Source organism: Anolis sagrei, chromosome 4 (assembly GCF_037176765.1).
Source record: "Anolis sagrei isolate rAnoSag1 chromosome 4, rAnoSag1.mat, whole genome shotgun sequence".
In the NCBI taxonomy this organism is placed as follows: domain Eukaryota; kingdom Metazoa; phylum Chordata; class Lepidosauria; order Squamata; family Dactyloidae; genus Anolis; species Anolis sagrei.
The window spans coordinates 52,238,170-52,257,706 of record NC_090024.1 but is presented as its reverse complement, the minus strand read 5'-3'; the positions used below and the strand labels follow the sequence as shown (position 1 = coordinate 52,257,706).

The following is a 19,537-nucleotide window of genomic DNA, read 5'->3' as shown; positions in this document are numbered from 1 at the left end:
TAACTTTTTGTGTCACTCACCTCTCTTTAACAAGTATATCTTTTTACACTTCCCCTTCCTTTGTTTGACAAGAAATGCTTTCGAGCAGCAAAAATGTGTATTTCATCCTAAAGCTTCACCTCTGTGGCTTGTTCATGTGTCTAAACCAGTGTTTCTCAAAGTGTGCTCCTCCAGGGGTTTTGGGCCTCAGCTCCTAGAAATCCCAGCCAGTTTACCAGCTGTTAGGAATTGTGGGAGCTGAAGTACAAAACATCTGGAGGAGCACAATTTGAGAAACTCTGGTCTGAACTATCAGTAGAAATTAGGGCCAGCAACTTGAATAATTTTTCAATAAGAACATATAATTTAAGGGCATTAGGTCAATAACACTTGATGATCATTAATCTTAGAAAGAGCAGGGGAAAATAGATAAATGTAAATTATTCCTTGGCTTTGCATTCTGAGATCATTTTATAATTATGAAAATGAAGTCAAGGGTTAAATAGGCTAATCTTTTACTTAAGAGGGGTTCCCGCTTAGGGCGCATCAACTTTCAGTCAATCCTTATATTAAGAAAGGTCATCTGTTTATGTACACATAAACCACAGAGCAACAGCTCAGTACACCAAGATGAAATTAGCGTGACTCTAGTTTGGAACATAATTAATGAATGTTTATCTTCAATTGTCTTCTGTCAATAATAACAAAGTAGTGGTAGGAATAGAAAATGTCATCACGTTTTATAGTTCAGCAAGATGTGTTCTACTTTTAGAAATGTATCACATTATGGAATAAGTAGCATAATGAATCCATCAAATAATAATCAAACTGGCAGTTGAGAAGAATATAATACCATTTTGTTCTAAAAGTTGTAATTTACTTCCTTCATAAAAATATCCTTTAGAAATATACTAAGGACCACATTGGTGAGGGGCTGCAGGGGGTTTCACCATGTAGTGTTGTGAATCCATGGGGCTGTGGGGGGAAACTGTTGCCCTTCATTGCCCATTGCACCACTTACCTTATCCCATAGTGGGAAGCATTGCTGCCCGGCTCCCCCCTGTTCTTCTTTATGGAACACAGGAAGCTTCTCATGTTCTCAGGGAAGAGGCCTAGCACACTGCCAGGATGCTTCCTCTATGTAGTGCTGCTGGAAATTGCCTTACATCATGTGATGGCATCCATCAGACTCTGAGGAGGAAATGTCCTGGCAGAGTATTAGGATGCTCATTTTCCTCTATGTGATGAGGTTGTTAGAATGAGCCAAATGAGACATATTTCTAAATAGAAATGTATTGGAATGTACAGTTAAATGTACAATAATTTAGATATGCTAAAATTAATAATGTGCCTTCATCTCTCCCCAAAAGCTAAATAATATAAATTGCTATTGAGCTGTCATGTCGTTAAAAATTATGAAAAAGCCAATAGGTATAATTTCTAAGTAGAGCTTTGTAATTCTTTGAATATGATAAATATCCACATTGAACATCATTTTAAGAATGTTTGTGTCTAATTGAAAAATAGATTCCATTAAGTTCAATGGAGCTTACTTTCATGCAATTGGCTAAAGGACTTGAGCTTAAGTCTGCTTTTCTAAATTTTCGCTCGTAACCAAATATTTTAGTTCAAACATTGGCTACTGGAGAAACATGAGATATTGATACAGCATAAAAAATTAATGGGTCATAATTGTTTAGTTTTGTTTACTAACCATGAGTCAAACAAATGCACTCAATACAAATTAATTGCTTGCAATCAGAGAAAAAAAGATGGAAAATCCTCACCCATGGATTAGCATGTTTAATTTTCTAGTTACTCAGTTGTCAATAAACAAATGTTATCCACAGAGAACCATATGTTGGGGAGTCCAGAATTCATTAATGATAACACAATAAAGAAGAGGAAGATTATATAGGAAAATATATGTATTTAAAATCTTTTGTGCATTCTTCCTTGCACTAACAATAAATTGTCCTTTACAACAGGACTAACAGTAAGCAGAGACATTGTATTTTTAATACTGGGGTAGAGGAAGTAGTATAAGACTTAAAATGTTAGTAGAAAGTAAAACTAGCTAGATTCTGTGTTCTGCAGTCTTCTCTTTTTAAACAGAAAGAAATCCCTATTTAAGCTACCCATAGTTTAATGGAAAGAAGTTTTTGTTTTAAGTGTATGAGTCTGCCAGTTTGAATTTGTAATATTTCAGTTCCTAAACCTGCAGTTATCCATCTGTCTACCTATTTGTCACGATGATCTAGTTTCAGTGTGTCATATGAAGTTGGGGAGCATCTTCTCCATCCTGTTAGAACCCAACTGGCAACCATTACCCAGAGAACCTTTTCATCGGCTGCCCCAAGACTCTGGAATGATCCGCTGAATGAGCTTGAGCAACTAACTGAGCTCTCAGAATTTTAAATCATCTATGCCAGGCATCCTTAGAGGTTGTGAGATCTGTTGTAAATGAGGCAGTTGAGGTTTATATATTTGTGAAATGTCCAGTGTGGAAGAAAGAACTCTTGTCTGTTTGAGGCAGGTGTGAATGTTGCAATTGACCACCTTGATTAGCATTGTTTCTTGTCCTTGATTGTTTGTCTGGATTTCCCCTGTTTTTGAGTGCTGTTCTTTATTTACTGTCCTGATTTTAGAGTTTTTTAAATACTGTTAGCCAGATTTGATTCACTTTCATGGTTTTCTCCTTTCTGATGAAATTGTCCACATGCTTGTAGATTTCAATGGCTTCTCTGTGTAGTCTGACATGGTGGTTGTTGGAGTGGTCCAGCATTTCTGTGGTCTCAAATAATATGCTGTGTCCAGGTTGGTTCATCAGGTGCTAAGCTATGGCTGACTTCTCTGGTTGAATTAGTCTGCAGTTCCTTTCTTGTTCCTTGATTCATGTTTGGATGCTGTGTTTAGTGGTCTGTATTTAGACTTGTGCACAACTGCATGGTATACGGTAGACTCCTGCAGAGGTGAGATGATCCCTCTTGTTCTTTGCTGAATGTAGCATTTGTTGGATTTTGTTAGTGGATGTATAGATAGTTCGTATTTTGTGTTTCTTCATCAGCTTCCCTATGCGATCAGCGGTTCCCTTGATGTATAGTAATAACACTTTTTCCTCTGGGTGGATCTTTGTCTTTACTCTCATGGCTTGTTCTTGGTCTTGCAGCTCTTCTGATGTCTGTGGTGGAGTATCCATTGGCCTGTAGAGCCCGGTTTAGGTGGAACCACCCCACTTTTAACCTGTTCTCTCCCAAATTAAAGGTACAGTGTGAAAGGGCCCAGAGTTATCCCCCCTCTCCCTTCAATGGTCAACATGGTGTTTATAATTGTGTCTTTTTTCAGTAGAGATGGTCAACTTGTGGTCCTATTTTTTTTTCAAACAGTGACACTCAGCTTTTATCTCCATAAGCAATGCAGGGCACAATATATGTTCTAATGGAGATTTAGAAATATTGCTTATATTTAATTCTGCTTTAATGTTTGCATATTTGTGTATGCTTTAAATTGTATGCTAATGCTTTTATGTCAAACTGCTTTGAGTCTCCTTTGAAAGAGATAAAGCAGGATATAAATAATAAATAAAAAAGTACTCCTGATGAAAGTTGCATGCAGGGATTTCTGGGTGGCTCCAAGTTGCCCATTTCAGTATTGCAGATCTATATGATGCATTTTAATATTTGATAGCCAGCCATTCTTGTTATGATAAAACCTCTTTTTTCCTCTCTTAGACCCACATCTCTTGGTGCCATAGCACATGGATTTCAGGACTGCATGTGAAGAGGTAAGGACATTTTTTTTTCAACATAAGAACCCACATATGTATGATTATTCTCTTGTTTGTATCTTAACTATAAATATAAGAAAGATGACTTGAGTTGTTTTAGAGAAGGCAAAAAAGAGCCAATTAATCTGGATGATTTGAGAGAAATGAGGAATGCTTTCCAAGGCCACACACAACAACATATCAAGTGTGCCTTAAAGCAAATATCACACAATATGGACTTTAGCACAGGTTCAGACAGCCAGAAGTTTTCTCTCCAGTTGTAATGATTTACAAGTGAAAAACATACTGTGAAAAATTGTTTATGTGCACATATGTATGTTCTTTTCTCTGTTATGCTCTTCCATTGTAGGTGGCTGGACCATGAAAGTTTTCCAATCAGTGTTGCTTTTCTACCTGTTGTTTGCTGCTTCTATGTATCCAAACAGTAAATTGTTAACCAAGAGGTGGTATATACAAAAACAACATACAACTTAAATGGAGCACATAATAAATAATCTCTAGCCTAAAGCAGAGTACTGCCAGCCACATCCACATCTGCAGATTCATGGGAGTCTTGCACCCCTAATCCCAGTGAATGTGGAAGGCTGGCTGTATTTACAATTTTAACTGGCATTACTGTGATAATGTGTTTCATGCTTGATTCAGCTTGTATATGCTTATAATATGGGATAACTCTATTCTCCCATATAAGCTTGAGATTTTCAGGTGAGTGATAGAGATGAGAGAAAAGCTTTTTCAGTGGCTGTTGTAGGCTTTATTGGAACTCCCTTGTTGTTGTTCATTCGTTCAGTCGTCTCCGACTCTTCGTGACCTCATGGACCAGCCCACACCAGAGCTCCCTGTCAGCCGTTACCACCCCCAGCTCCCTCAAGGTCAGTCCAGTCACTTCAAGGATGCCATCCATCCATCTTGCCCTTGGTCGGCCCCTCTTCCTTTTGCCTTCCATTTTCCCCAGCATAATTGTCTTCTCTAGGCTTTCCTGTCTCCTCATGATGTGGCCAAAGTACTTCAACTTTGTCTCTAGTATCTTTCCCTCCAGTGAGCAGTCGGGCTTTATTTCCTGGAGGATGGACTGGTTGGATCTTCTTGCAGTCCAAGGCACTCTCAGCACTTTCCTCCAACACCACAGCTCAAAAGCATCGATCTTCCTTCGCTCAGCCTTCCCTAAGGTCCAGCTCTCACATCCGTAGGTGACTACAGGGAATACCATGGCTTTGACTAGGCGGATCTTTGTTGTCAGTCTGATGTCTCTACTCTTTACTATTTTATCGAGACTGGACATTGCTCTTCTCCCAAGAAGTAAGCGTCTTCTGATTTCCTGGCTACAGTCTGCATCTGCAGTAATCTTTGCCCCTAGAAATACAAAGTCTGTCACGGCCTCCACGGTTTCTCCCTCTATTTTCCAGTTGTCAATCATTCTTGTTGCCATAATCTTGGTTTTTTTGACGTTTAGCTGCAACCCGGCTTTTGCGCTTTCTTCTTTCACCTTGATGAGAAGGCTCCTCAGCTCCTCCTCGCTTTCGGCCATCAGAGTGGTGTCATCTGCATATCTGAGGTTGTTAATGTTTCTTCCAGCAATTTTCACCCCAGCCTTGCATTCATCAAGCCCCGCACATCGCATGATGTGTTCTGCATACAAGTTAAAAAGGTTGGGTGAGAGGATGCAGCCTTGCCGTACGCCTTTCCCAATCTTGAACCAGTCTGTTGTTCCGTGGTCAGTTCTGACTGTTGCTACTTGGTCCTTGTACAGATTCCTCAGGAGAGAGACAAGGTGGCTTGGGATGCCCATCCCACCAAGAACTTGCCACAATTTATTATGATCCACACAGTCAAAGGCTTTAGAATAGTCAATGAAGCAGAAGTAGATGTTTTTCTGAAACTCCCTGCCTTTCTCCATTATCCAGCGGATATTGGCAATCTGGTCTCTCGTTCCTCTGCCTTTTCTGAACCCAGCTTGAACATCTGGCAACTCTCGCTCCATGTATTGCTGGATTCTTCCTTGAAGGATCTTGAGCATTACCTTACTGGCATGAGAAATAAGGGCCACTGTACGGAAGTTTGAGCAGTCTTTCGCATTTCCCTTTTTTGGTATGGGGATATAAGTTGATTTTTTCCAGTCTGATGGCCATTCTTGTGTTTTCCATATTTGCTGGCAAATGGCATGCATCACCTTGACAGCATCATCTTTTAAGATTTTAAACAGTTCAGCTGGGATCCCGTCGTCTCCTGCTGCCTTGTTGTTAGCAATGCTTCTTAAGGCCCATTCAACCTCACTCCTCAGGATGTCTGGTTCTAATTCATTCACCATACCGTCAAAACTATCCTCAATATTATTATCCTTCCTATACAGATCTTCTGTATAGTCTCGCCACCTTCTCTTGATCTCTTCAGCTTCTGTTAGGTCCCTGCCATCTTTGTTTCTTATCATACCAATTTTTGCCTGAAATTTACCTCCAATGTTTCTAATTTTCTGGAAGAGGTCTCTTGTCCTTCCTATTCTGTTGTCTTCTTCCACTTCCATGCATTGCTTATTTAAAAATAGTTCCTTATCTCTTCTGGCTAACCTCTGGAATTGCGCATTTAACTGGGCATATCTCCCCTTATCCCTGTTTCCTTTTGCTTTCCTCCTTTCTTGGGCTACTTCCAGTGTCTCAGCAGACAACCATTTTGCCTTCTTGGTTTTCTTTTTCTTTGGGACGTACTTTGTTGCCACCTCCTGAACAATGTCGCGGACTTCTGTCCATAGTTCTTCTGGGACTCTGTTTACTAAATCTAGTCCTTCAAATCTGTTCTTCACTTCCACTGTATATTCGCTAGGAATGTTAGTGAGATCATATCTAACTGGTCTGTGTATTTTCCCTGATCTCTTTCGTTTTATTCTAAATTGAGCAATAAGAAGTTCGTGATCTGAGCTACAGTCAGCCCCAGGTCTTGTTTTCACCGACTGGATGGATGTCCGCCACCTTTGGCTGCAAAGGATGTAGTCAATCTGATTTCGGTGTTGACCGTCTGGTGAGGTCCATGTATAAAGCCGTCTTTTAGGTTGTTGGAAGAGAGTATTCGTTATACACAGCGAGTTTTCCTGGCAAAATTCTATCAGCCTGCGTCCCGCTTCATTTTGTTCTCCCAGACCATGCTTGCCTGTGATCCCTGTTGTCATTTGACTTCCCACCTTGGCATTCCAGTCTCCTGCAATGAAAATAATGTCTCTTTTTGGTGTATTATCCAGTAGGTCCTGCAGATCCTCATAGAACTGATCTACTTCTGCTTCTTCAGCAGCTGTGGTTGGGGCGTATATTTGGATCACTGTAATGTTGAAAGGCTTTCCTTGCACTCGAATTGAGATCATTCTGTCATTTTTTGGGTTGTATCCAAGCACCGCTTTAGCGAATTTCTTATTAATTATGAAGGCTACTCCATTTCTTCTATGTTCCTCTTGTCCGCAGTAGTAGATCTGGTGGTCATCTGATGTAAAGTGGCCCATTCCAGTCCATTTCAGTTCGCTGACCCCCAGAATGTCTATCTTTAGTCTTGACATCTCACCAATAACAACATCCAATTTGCCCTGGCTCATAGATCTTACATTCCAGGTTCCTATGGTGTGTTGATCTTTAGAGCATCGGATTCGTCGTTCACCTCCAGTACCGTCGGCCGCTAGCCTTCCTTTCGGCTTTGAGCTAGCTGCGTCATCACATCTGGGGCTAGTTGAACTTATCCTCTGCTCCTCCCCAGTAGCATTTTGGCCATCTTCCGACCTGGGAGTCCCATCTTCCAATGGCATACCGACATATCTCTGGTTGTACTGGTCCATTTAGTTTTCTTGGCAAGGATACTGGAGTGGTTTGCCATTGCCTTCCCCAGGGATCACGCTTGGTCTGACCTCTCTGCCACAACCGTCCCGTCTTGGGTGGCCCTTCACGGTTTCGCTCATGACATCATTGAGGTGCTCAAGCTCCAGCGCCCCGTCAAGGCGGTGATCCTTTGCTGGAGTTGGAACTCCCTACTAAAAAAGAATAGGCTGACTCCCTCTTTGTTGTGTTTCTAATGACAGAGAAAGCTATTTTTATTCAGCAAACATTTTGTAAAGCCAGATTGCTGCAGATAGGAGTTTGATCTGGATTGATTTCATCCCCCCCCCCCCCGCCTTGTGTATATCAATGCATTTGATTTGTTTTAAGTGTTTTATGCATTATTTTTTTTAAAAGGTGGTGATATAATTTCCCTCTCTCTTGGATTCCCTTTTAAGAATAAAGATGCTGGGAATCTGCCCTTTTTATTTTTCAGTTTTGCTATTCTATAAGCAGGAGATCAAACAAAGGGTTTTCTCTTTCATGCATTTATTACAACAACAAAAATCACTCCTGTAAAATGGCAGTGATCTCACAGGGTATATATGTGTAAATGGCATTTTGCAAATTGATTGAATAAAGCAGCTACTGTGGAGTGCAGACAGAGAGCCAAGCTCTGAGTTGTGCTGCTCCAGACACCTCTCCGATGGAACAGATTATTTACTGGAAATCTGGGCAGCCTTAGCCCCCTTTTCATCTATTAGCTTTTCAGAAGCTGAAGATGGTGGCAAATGAAATATAAATCAAAATACTAAACAGGACAGATTCCAGACAAGCATGTGTTTGCTTGGCTTTATTGGATATGAAAAAAAGTTTGCCTTTTATTCAGCTCCAAAGGCTGCCCTATTTATGCGTATCAATACTGCTTTCAAGTGGGACAGGAAGGGATGTAATTTAACTGGGGATTTAATTTAAAGAGATATTGTGCAGCAGTAGCTGCTGGATAGCAAGGCAAAGGCTACCAGGACCTCATTACACTTTAAAGTGCTTTCCATGCAAATTAGATTTTTCTGCACATGTGCAATCAGTCACTCAGTGAATAGCTGGCTTTTTTCCTCCCTTCTCTCCCCTCCTCTCCCCCATGCTTGACTTTCTTGTTCGAACTGTGAATAGATTCTGCCCATGTGCATCACAGTACTGACTTCTATTTTAATTTCATCGTGATGCTTAATTATGTCTACTGTATGGTTACATGCTGCTTAATTCTTCCTCCCAGCGCTCTTCATAAAGCTTCTCCAGAGATTTTATAGGGTAATCAGCCAAGTCAGAAGTGTGCAGTCAAGTAAAGCAAAATGACTATATAAACTATTTAGCATTCCTCAAAAATAATTTTACCTTAGGCTGCTCTCAAATTAATTGGAAACCATTGGAAGGTTCCTTGGTTTTGATCATCCTGGCACCCTATTCCCATTCCCACTGACCTTGTTGGGTTGAGATTAGATAGCAGAATAATAAAATAAGTTGTACACAGCCCTTTTAGAATTTTTTCCTCTTCCCTACTCCATATCTCAGATTTCACTCACTGGAGATGTCCTTTTTTCATAAATCAGGAACCTGAAGCAAATTTCAATGTAATGTTCTATGCTGTGAAGCATTATCTGCCTCACTTGCTTCAGCAAAGAAATGATTTGCCAGAGGATAGCCATAAAATTCCAGTATTGGAAGAGAGTCTGCCATTCAGGAGCTGGGTATCCAAACAGTTTTCCCAAACTGTGAACCTGCATTTTCAGGGGAACTGTAATGACAGCTAGCGCAGTGTCATGGATTTGCTTATTCAACTTCAAACAAAGCTGTACCACACAGGCTGAATCCCTGTTCCCTGGTCTGCCTTTTGACTTACCAGGAGTACCTCTGTCTTGTCTAGATTAAGGTTCAATTTGTTTGTTCTCATTTTTTGCATTACAGTTTTCACATCATTGAAATTGGGAGGGTGAGAAACACAAAGAAAAAAAGTGTGATGTTCAGTAGTGTGATATATAGTGTGCACCAGAAAACAGCATTTTCCGTGCAAGAAATCTCTGCATACTGACTAAACTGTAGAACATAGAATATAGGAGAAGAGAAGAAGCCCTGGGGAGTAAGCAGTTTCCAACATTGTAATTGTAATAGGAAAATAACATTCTACAGCATCTTCTAACACAGAAAGCTGTTTCTCCATTCTCAGATTATTATCATCTCCCTACTTCCCAGTTCAGAAAACATGGTCTAGAATGTGAGGACCAATTGGCACATTCTATATACGGAAGGCACAAATGCATTGACTCATGGAATTGTGCTGTTCAGGAATGACAATAAGTTTAAGGAAAAACTGAAAGAGTGATGTTGGACAATGGGGGTAGGGAATGTTTAAGCTACAGCACCAAGGGCAGAGAAATCTTGTCTCTGTTGACAAGTATGAATGGGTAACTAACTAGCAACATTCTTCAGGACTCAAGGATCTGTGATTCCCTGTGAGGGAAAAGGACTGAAACACAAGACCAGAGGACAAACATATAGTTGTCTAAAAAGAGTACTGAACGGAAATTGCCCATTTTGAAAACAGAAGCTAAAAAGAGAAGAGGCAAAATCTCTTTGACTTAATGAGATTGTCAGAAATCTGTAACCTACAACATGCCTTTCACTTTGTCCAGATATATTCTTTGCCCTTGTTTGGAATGTTTTTTTCCAAACTGACCAGCTGGATTTAGTTAATTAATCCACTGACACAGGCTGTGATCTCAAATGCACTTGAAATGAATTTCTCTCTGCATGAGGAGCTATTGGATTATAATCATAAAGCAGGATGATTGGAATCCTTCATGGGGTTTCCATGCTCCGCTATGATCCGAGTTAAGCTCCTGGCTCATGAGCAATCCTAACACTTCTAATTAGATTAAACAGAGGTTATAAGCTTAATGCAGGCTTCCCGGGTGACACACTGTATTAAGTAGTATCCAAGGTTGAACTGTGTGTACTGTAGCACTGATTACTGAAAGGCATGCTATGATATTGTAGGGAGATATATTTTTAGAATTTATGATTATGTTAAAAGCAAGCATTGATAGTTAGTAGCAGTTGCTTATTACTTGTGTAAAGATATCAGATTAATAAGTAGATTTTACTGAATGAACCATCTGCAATTTACTAAAATGTAACTAGTAATCACTTTTGCCATGAAATTGTCTTCATATTTCTCATTATAGTAGATATTTTTGTTGACAAGCTTCTAATCTGACTGGATTGTATTAGTGTCTTTACTGAATATCCTAGTTTAAAGCTGGAAAATGTATGTATGTGTGCATTCTTATAACATTCACTTTTATAATGCAGCTTAGAATCTAAAAATCCCCTTTTCTCCTTTTGAAGACAAAGACAGGGATTTGTTTGCTGCAGGATGGTAACCAGGAGCCTTTCAAAGTACGGCTGCACTTAGCCAAAGACATTTTGACAATTCAAGAACAAGACGTGATCTGTGTGTCTGGTGAACCTTTTTATTCTGGTGTAAGTATCATTTTCTCCAGTGACTTCACGACTGATAATATTGTACATGTTAAACTTTCCAAATTAATTTTTGGCTTTCATGGGGAGATGTAGAAATATACAGCAGCTGTAAAATTGCTTGACATAAATCCTGACTTGATACTTCCTCGTGTCCTTACTGTAAGAAGTTTTACATTTTTATTTGCTCTGTTTGAAAGGGCATTTTCAAGACTGATTTTTGTACAAATGTTGTTTTGTTCCCAATTAAAAATTGTAGCTTGAAACTGATACTTCTGCACCAATCTCAGAAAACACTACCAAAAAATAAAATAAATGATGGTGCCTCAGTCTTATATTAGAGAAAAGGTTGCCACATTCTTGTCGGGCTGTCTCAATCAAAGATTTTCCCCACATCCCCAAGCAATGTAGTCAGCCCTACAAAGAAGCTGTGAAATAGATCTAAACGGAACATTTTGGCCTTATTTCCCTTTTGTTGAAATAAGAAGACCATAATCTGCAATACATTATCAGGGGAACATTCACATTTGGATTTGATACATGCCAATTCTTCAAAGTTCAGAGCTTAAGGATCAAAGATACTTGGAATTATGGTTCTCAACTGTTGCTCATTTCAAAATCTATGATGATGCCTCCAACCACTAGCCCTGAACAATCACAGATTCTCAACATTCTGTTAGCAGCATCCTATTTGTAAGTATATGTATGTACATCTTTTAAACAAGGTACAGAGAGGTATTTTAAACAAGGTACAGCGAGGCATTCTCTAGCCCAGTGGTTCTCAACCTGAGTCCCCAGGTGTTTTCATCTCCCAGAAATCCCAGCCAGTTTACCAGTTGTTAGAATTTCTGGGAGTTGAAGGCTAAAACATCTGGGGACCCACAGGTTGAGAACCACTGCTCTAGCGCTTTGCATTCCATCTAAAACCTTCCATCCCTATAGCTGTCAAACTTGAGAGGGCCATCACTTCAGTTGCTTACGGATAGCAGGGCAGGTTGGGGAAAGCAATTCAGATGGTGGATGTATGACTATTTCCAGTGACGGAATAGGAGTGTGCATTTCAACTGTGACCATATTTCCATTTCTTTATCTCTCCAAACTGTGATCAACACCTTCTTCATTGCAATTTTGACCAAAGCATGGTATTATTTCGGAGTGATGAGATGAGAAGAGCTATTGAAACAATTACTCTACTTTCTCTTTTTACTTGTGGATCTCATATTTCCCTCTGCTATTCAAGGGAATTGTATACAGTAAAACAGGCCGGAGGTCAGCTAGTGTATTCACCAAGAACATTCTTTGAAAACAATAGAAGAGGTACTAAAGCACAAGTGGCCTTATTGGGTGTTGTGGAAAAATGTTTCAGTTCTGGATGAATCTTCTGGATTTGGTGACGGAACATTTTTCCTGTTATGGGATCTCCAAATTCTAATATGCTAAAGTCATCAGAGACTGGTCATAATTCTTCATGCCAACTTAGTCACCAGACATCAGATAGTTTTGTATGGGTTATCCAGTTCACAATGGCAGAAGACTTGTAATCTGACCTAACAGCAGGGGCAGGACCAAAGTGAAGTCTGAATCACACAGCCTTCAATCAGAGAAAAGACTGTCACTTTTATAGAATAATTGAAAAATGATTAAATAAGAAACCAAAATTATAGTACAGATTTACTATAGTTTATGAAAAAGCTAAAATAACACATTTAGTGTTATAGTATAGTTTTACTATAGTTTATGAAAAAGCTAAATTAACACATTTAGCTAAAATAACACATTTAGTGTTATTTAGTGTTATAAGTGATGTAAACAACCACAAGCGATATATCAAATCTTGTATCAAGTTACATTGTTACACTTATGGTCACTTATGGTAGCAGTTCCATGATTTCAAAGTTAGCATAATACAGTTTTATTGCATAATTGGCTGATTTTGCAACTGATTACACCACCTGTTTCATGCCAGGTTATACAACTTTATTTGCAGCCTCTTCTGCAACTGCTTTTCACAACTGTTCACCCAAGTGGTTAGCCAAAGACATGATGCAACTGGTTACTTGTTTTTCAGAAGCTTACTTGCAAATGCTCTGCACAACTTCTTCTAAAGCTTTGTAATACCACAAGTATTATATTGGCTTTAGGCCCAAGAGTATATGACAAAATGGGGGCTTGTTTCATTAAATGTAAAATAAATACATATTCTATTAAAATCAATGGAAGTATAAATTCTGAATAAATAGATGATCTGATAAGGAATGTCTAAAGTAAAGAATATACTTGCTAGGCTTCAAAAACTAGCACATGAAATATTGATAACTGGTGGCAGGATTTCTTCTTCACATCATGATGGCAGTACTGTGATCCATTCTGCCATTCTCCATATAATGCATAGTAATCAATATTGGTAGAATAATAATTGTGGCATTTCTGTTATTCACTACACAATGGCAAATTATTTCATCATCAATAATGTGTTTTGTAGGATGCCATAGCAGAAAATAGAGATGTCCTGGAACTGTTTGTCTCAGAACATCCTGCTGCGGCTGTGTTGCTTGTTTTTGCCTTAGAAAACTGTTCAAGGATTATGCTTCCTTAACTTTACTAAAGGAAAATCAAAGGAAGTTGTTAGTTTTAGTCAATGACAGCTCTACCATGTTATTGGGCCATATTTGATTTTATTTACTATAAAATCTATCAGTTTTCAGTCGCATTTGCTTGAGATTCTAGAACATCCATTGCTTCTATTCTTGCTGGTGTTTAAATAATATCTATGTATGCCTGCATAGTATTTTTCATTTTCTCTGCAGTGCTATGGCATATAGCCATAGCCAGTGATATATTCTTATTAGTTTTTTATTAGTTTGACTGTGCATTATGTTGACTAAAAGAAAACCCATTAATTAATTCATATTGGTCTGATAATAAGATTTACTGTTCTTGCCAGAGCAATTTTAAAATTGACATCTTTCAAATACTTTGCTTTTATTCTTTTTGAAATAAGATTGGATCCTGAAACAATGGCTTCAGCCTGTGAAAGACAGACTCTGCATAAAAAATGACTATTTGTGTTACAATTTCAAAACAATGTTTACTACTAAATGCACATGATAACTTTTTAAACAGATACCAAACCAATGGCTGCCATTACAAGGCACACAGTTAGAAAAGTGACTCAAATTCTGTGAACTTTTCCATGACATGTCAGCCGGTGGCACAATGGGTTAAACCCTTGTGCTGGCACGACTGAAGAGGTCAGAGGTTTGAATTTGGGGAGAGTGCACATGAGCTCCCTCTGTCAGCTCCAGCTCCCCATGTGGGGACATGAGAGAAGCCTCCCACAAGGATGGTAAAACTTCAAAACAATCTGGCATCCCCTGGGCAACGTCCTTGTAGAAGGCCAATTATCTCACACTAGAAGCAACTTACAGTTTCTCAAGTTGCTCCTGACACATAGACACACACAAGCTGGCAAGATGCCCAGCTTAATATTGTCTATGATCATTTGGTATTTATCTCATTCCACTCAATATTTTGAAGTAATTATGAATAATCTAACTGTGTCTCCTAATGTAAAATTTTACTTTCCCATCTCTGGATGTAGAAGGTCCCTAACGTAAAAATAGGATTGAGGTTGGGCATTACTCAGTGCTATTCAGAATCTAAGCTTTAGAAACATCAGATACTAAATTTTTCTATGTCCTGATAGGTTCATGTTGTCTACATGAAATGATATGGTTGTTGTTTGGGTCCAGCCAAAGAATTTAGTTTCCCTACACTTGAATTGTATCCTGAAACAAATGAGAGGGGCTCCTGCACATTAAGTACTTTGTTGTTTTAAATAAATAAGATACCTGGGCTTTCTGTATGCTTATTTGTAAAGAAGAGGAATTATATAGTACTGAGCATTTATATTCAGCAATTCATGCTCACACTTCTTTTATTTAACTGAATGTATTTTTCTTTTTCATTGTTGTGATGATGCTGCAGCTATAATTTGTCACTTTACAATTAGAAAAACAGAAATAGCTGCTTTTCTTTCCCTCTTCCTAATGCCAGAATTCACTGCAGTATGAGAATAAAGTGCCCATTATAAAGACAAAGTGTTTAGGCCAAGAAAAGCCCATTCAAATTGTAATTCTGAATATTTTCCTAGGAAGTATTTAATCTGCATCCATACTGAACTTGATTTGTTTTGTTTTTTAAATAGGAAAGAACTGTAACTATTAGAAGACAGACGGTAGGAGGATTTGGATTAAGTATAAAGGTAGTATGTGTTTTCCCACTGTTTCTTATGTTGTGTCAAAAAAATCTTTTATTTTTTAGAGAATGTGGTTGAGATCAAAAGGTGCTTGACTGAATGTTTACCTGCACTTTCAAGGAGTCCTGAAAGGTTTCATTAAGGGTTTGTGCACTTTTATAATAGGTAATAAACTTAGACTTCCTCTCCTCCCCCCATTAATGAGAGAACAATCAGAGGCACTATTTCATTATAAGCCAATTTGTACTTTATACAGTTATGTGTATATAATGTAAAAGATAGAGAGCTGAATGCATGCTCTAGTTTATTGTACAGTTGTACTTTATTTTAAGGAGTTACTAATGTAGGCTAAATTATCATGGCAGGAACACAGTGTTGTGAGTTCTTAATGAGTTCTTCATTAAGTTCTGAGTTCCTTGTTTAAAAATATAGTGTCACCAGATGGAATCCAAATGTATCTTCTCTTCATAGCTGGGTAAACCTAGGAAATACACAAAAGGAAGAAAGAAAATCTTAAAGGTTGTACTTTATCTTTGAAGCAGCAGACCCCGGTGGCGCAATTGGTTAAACCATTTTGCTGGCAGGACTGCTGTCTGTTTGAGGAGCTCCACTGCCTGCCGTTTATCTACTGGGCCCAATTCATGGTGCAGGTCTTGGCCTACAAAGCCCTGAATGGTTTGGGACCCTCCTACCTGTGAGACTGTATTTCCACCTACAAACCCACACTATCCCTTCGATCTTCTGGAGAGGCCCTTCTTTGGCTCCCCCCCCCCCCCGCATCACAAGTGTGACTTGCGGGGACGAAAGAGAGGGCCTTCTCTGCAGTGGCCCAGGCTCTGGAACTCACTTCCCAGAGACATTAGACAAGCCCCCACACTGGCAATCTTCAGTAGGAATTTGAAAACCTGATTATTCCAATGTGCCTTCAGTGGTTGAATGAAAGATTCTCCCTGACCACACTTTGCACAAAATGTCCTTAGATGCACTTTACTTTATGGGTTGTGCAATGAAATCTTTCCTCATTTCTGGAGCCTTCTCCTTATAAATTACTCTGCCTTATCTCCCAGTGTTTTTAATATTTTCTATAATTTAATCCATGAATCTGGCTCTGCCTAGTGAAATTTCCTGTGTTTTTAATGCTTGATTTTATATTGTTGTGGTGTATATTATTTTGACTTTGCATTTTATGTATTTTACTTGTTTTATTGTGTTTGTGTTATAGCTTGTATTGTATTGATGGGCATGGTCTCATGTAAGCCGCACTGAGTCCCCCTGGGGGAGATGGAGCGGGGTATAAATAAAGCTTTATTTATTTATTATTATTTATTCAAATCCAGGGAGAGTGGGTTGAGCTTCTTCTGTCAGGTCCAGCTCCCCATGTGGGAACATGAGAGAAGCCTCCCACAAGGATGATAAAACATCAAACATCCGGACGTCCCCTCAGCACGTCCTTGCAGACGGCCATTTCTCTCACACCAGAAGTGACTTGCAGTTTCTCAAGTTGGTCCTGACATGGAAAAAAACCCCACAAAACAAACCTTTGAATCACTGCATAAAGCAGTGAATATCTTTTCTTTGAACATTTTTTTCTTTCTATATAGAGTAGCAGTGAAGACTGCAAAATGGCATTCATGGATGTTTTCCAGAAATACCCACATAAGATTCATCAGTCTTCCAAGTGTTGTGCTGTTGAACCTCTTGTTGAGTTCACCCTAAGATGAATCCTGCATGAAACCTCCAATAGAATGTGCCAATTGTGCCTGAATTTGGCTGGACTGGGCAAGACAAAGTGTCAATTAGCAATACCAAAGCTTCACATTGAGTTCCAGAAATTGTTATTCCCCTAGGTACAATGGATTTGTGCCTGGTGTGCTTTAGCCAATTTACACACAGGATTAGATAATTAAAAAAACAAACACTTTTTTCACAGTCTTCCCAGAAAGGGTGCTTGGCAATAATTTGTAAAGCAAGCACCCTTTCTGGGAAGACTGTGAAAAAAATTAAAACTTTCTAGCTAACAAGATGCTACTATCTGATGGATTTTTTGCCACCTGCCTTGGCATTAGTTGATTACAGTGTCCAACCTATAAGAAAAGCTAATGTGGCACACAATAATTTTGCTCTCCCTTCTAAAAGATTCAACAGCTAGAGGCTAGCATTAAATGCATTGACCTAGTATCTCAATTTTCTTAGGAAAGCATTCATTAATGATTTAAGAAAACAGTGTTAAAAGTTCTTAGGAAATCATTGAAAAAGAAATGCAAACCTAAATCCAGTGTCATTATTGCAGATTTTTTTTTGGTCAACAAGGTTTTTGCTTTTTCCTCCTCTCTGAAAATCTCCATACTTCTCTACAAAAGAGGCTACTCTGGAGAATTTTTGGTGATATGTTTCAGGACTACAGTAGGCCAGGGAATCCTCTTGGTTTCTCTGATGAGAATATTTTCGTCAGGGGGAGAATCTTTTAAAATATGTGCAATGTGTTTATATTGATCTGCAGTATTATTAATATTTTGTAACAATAAAGTTACAAACACGATCAAATATGTTTGCTTAAAATTACCACATGGCATGGACATTAACATTTTCAAATAAAATATGTTAACCTACTGAAGAAAATATATTGTCTACTAATTTCCAAGTTTTGAAAATGGTATTGTTTTTGGAATACTGCTTAAGAAGGTTCAAAATTATGAGGCATTGGTAAAAATTAAAATAAATACTACTATTCTAGCTGAGAAGCCCACTATTCTATAAACATAAGGGGAATAGTTATTTTGGAAAAATAAAAAAAAACTCGCATTTCTAAATTCTTCTTTATTTAAATGGAGTGTGAATCCTTTTGTCTACCAGCCTGAAGAAGTCTTAAATCAATGGCCATGGCTTTAGTTAGAATTCTGAACCATCATTTGGTTTATTTTAATAATCATCAAATATATCACAGTACAGATTGTGCTTTATTCAAAATGCTTGGGATGAGAAGTGTTTGGAATATCATTTTTTTTTCAGAATTTGGAGTACCTGGATTTGAATATTAACATATAATGAGATTTCATGAGCTCATCTACACTGACCACTTAAGTTGGTTCAGAATTGGTTTGGCAGAAACCAGATTCTCAGATTTTGTGTGTTTGGCATCTCAAAAGTAAAGTTTTGGTATGTGACAGGAAGGTGTTATTGCTACCACTGTTCATTCAGATAACATCCAACTTCCAGATATGCTGTTATCAAACAAAATGATTTATTCTAGGAGTAGGCCATATCCATCACACTGAATTACACAACCAGATTCTATTATAAAAACTGTGAGATACCTAGCTTCATTACGACGTCTCTGCTTGTGTGTTGGTATCCTTGGTATAGTTTTGTTTCCAAAAATATAGAAATGAAAAAACCCAACAAATATTGAAATAAATATAATGCCTGTAAATATGGAAATGAGGTGTTTATCTCTGATCTTATGAACCATTTTAAGGTGCCTTCCATGCATTCAGTGGTGGATTTTTGTAACAGTCACCTGTGATGGTTGTATGTAGTGATGTTGAATATGAACAAGCTATCAATAGATGCATTTTCTAATACATAAAGTTACCACGTGGATTATGTAGTGCAATTTTCCTTTTAAAAAGGGGCAAACAAGCCCAAAGAATTAAATCTGTTTTTGCTGTGCACTGATAGATGCTACCAAAGAAGTTGGCTTTTTTTATAAAAGGGGTGGGCACAAGTATAAATGCATGGTTTTAGAAAGATGAACTGTGCCGTGACCTTCTTTTGTTTTCCATTCATTTCCCCCTTTATAAAGCACCTGTTGTTTCCTACGTTTGATTCCCCCACTTCTTTTGTTCCAGATTCCTATTCATTTTCTTACAGACTTTTGTGGATGTAAGAATGGGAAAAAAGAACTGAAGGAAACCAAGAAAACCTTCAAATTCTCTTTAATGTATTTTTGTCTTCTATGTGCTTTTATTTATCCGTTCCTTGTCAGCGTGACAAGACAACTATCACAGCATGGCAACTGTCTCAGAACTGCACCCATTTTGATTTCGATAAATTAGGCTCGATACGGTGATCTGTGGAAAATCTGGGGTAACCTGCAGTCAGTATGCAGTCTTTTGTCAACATTTTCTCATTGTTCTGTCCCCAGGCCGCTTTCCTTATTCTGCCAGTGTGCTTCTTAACAATAGATCT

The 19,537-nt window shown here is 38.5% G+C and overlaps 1 protein-coding gene across 2 annotated transcripts in view; it reads left to right on the top strand.

Moving 5' to 3' along the window:
• SNTG1 (syntrophin gamma 1) overlaps positions 1-19,537 on the top strand; it is a 299,235-nt gene that overhangs the window by 147,974 nt on the left and 131,724 nt on the right. For both annotated transcript variants that reach the window (XM_067467429.1, XM_060775287.2), the window contains exons 3-5: positions 3,711-3,763; positions 10,960-11,094; positions 15,299-15,355. In XM_067467429.1, the coding sequence (XP_067323530.1) occupies positions 3,737-3,763; positions 10,960-11,094; positions 15,299-15,355 (219 nt within the window). In that variant the 5' untranslated portion in view covers positions 3,711-3,736. The remainder of the gene's footprint in view (positions 1-3,710; positions 3,764-10,959; positions 11,095-15,298; positions 15,356-19,537) is intronic.